The sequence below is a fragment of the Atta cephalotes genome (assembly GCF_000143395.1).
Source record: "Atta cephalotes unplaced genomic scaffold scaffold00019, whole genome shotgun sequence".
In the NCBI taxonomy this organism is placed as follows: domain Eukaryota; kingdom Metazoa; phylum Arthropoda; class Insecta; order Hymenoptera; family Formicidae; genus Atta; species Atta cephalotes.
Window position 1 is genome coordinate 4,705,439 of NW_012130083.1, and position 1,095 is coordinate 4,706,533.

A 1,095-nucleotide genomic window follows, 5' to 3' on the forward strand; every position below is an offset into this window, starting at 1 on the left:
CAAGAAAGCAGTTCAGGAGAAAGTGATAGTCAACTGATCTCATAACGAGAATAATTCAAGGCCTTTTACAAGTTCCTTGAATACCATTTCGACAATTGAGTCACCATTAACTTCTCTTGAGAAAAATTAAAATTATTTTATTAATAGTCTCACACACACACACACACACACACACAGTCAATCAATTTTAATAATAGCTTTCTTTTTCTCTTTTTATTTGTCACAACACAAATTGTATTTTATTTGAAATCTGAAAAGTGAAAGGAAAAGGAAAAACTATGTATAATTTTAGTAGATCTATATATATCTTTGTTTAATAGTTGAAATAAATAATATTGTTAACAATGAATTTTTAATTATTTCCGTGACAAAATATTTATAATTTATAATCAAAATTTCTCTCTTAATTATGCGAAGCGAATTAAATATTATAAATTCTTTTCATTACATAAATAAATTAATTTAATGATTTTCTTAAAGAAAATGTTATCTCAATTTTAGTTCGAAGCATTTTAATTAATAGGAAACTAGGGAATGGAAATCAGGTTTCGATTAATTGACTGAAGACTAATAAAGTAAAAATAAAATGTATTCCAAGACATTCAAATGGCTAAACACACACATGAAGTTACGGCGAAGGAGGTGACACGTGATTAAAGTGAATGTGCGGCGTCCCGATGCGGGACAGATGAGCGTGGACGACTTCTTTACGGCTTCTCGTCCTTGTACCAGTCCTCGCTGCAAGGTAAACGACAGTTATTAAATTCTCCGAATTTTTTAAGCATGATAGTAACTTAATTCAAAACTAGATTTCATAAAAACGTAACGTAGAATAAAATAATCTTAATAATTTTGTTACACAAATAGCGAGAGATTTTAAATTTTGAAATTTACAATTGAAAATTAATTAAATTGAACACATAATATTAAAAATATTTATTAACCGAGTGAGATTGTTGAAGTTCTTTTATTTAATATGACGTTCAAAGAGTGCTACCAGAATTATACACACACACACACACACACACACATACACACACACACACACACACACACACACACACACATATATACCTGTAATAAAATATATTCAGA

The 1,095-nt window shown here is 28.9% G+C and overlaps 1 protein-coding gene across 1 annotated transcript in view; it reads right to left on the reverse strand.

Moving 5' to 3' along the window:
* Positions 1-571: 571 nt before the first annotated feature.
* The window catches only part of LOC105619105 (peritrophin-1-like), a 4,625-nt gene continuing 4,101 nt past the window's right edge, over positions 572-1,095 (reverse strand). The window contains exon 5 of the mRNA XM_012200637.1: positions 572-738. Within this exon, the coding sequence (XP_012056027.1) occupies positions 708-738 (31 nt within the window). The 3' untranslated portion in view covers positions 572-707. The remainder of the gene's footprint in view (positions 739-1,095) is intronic.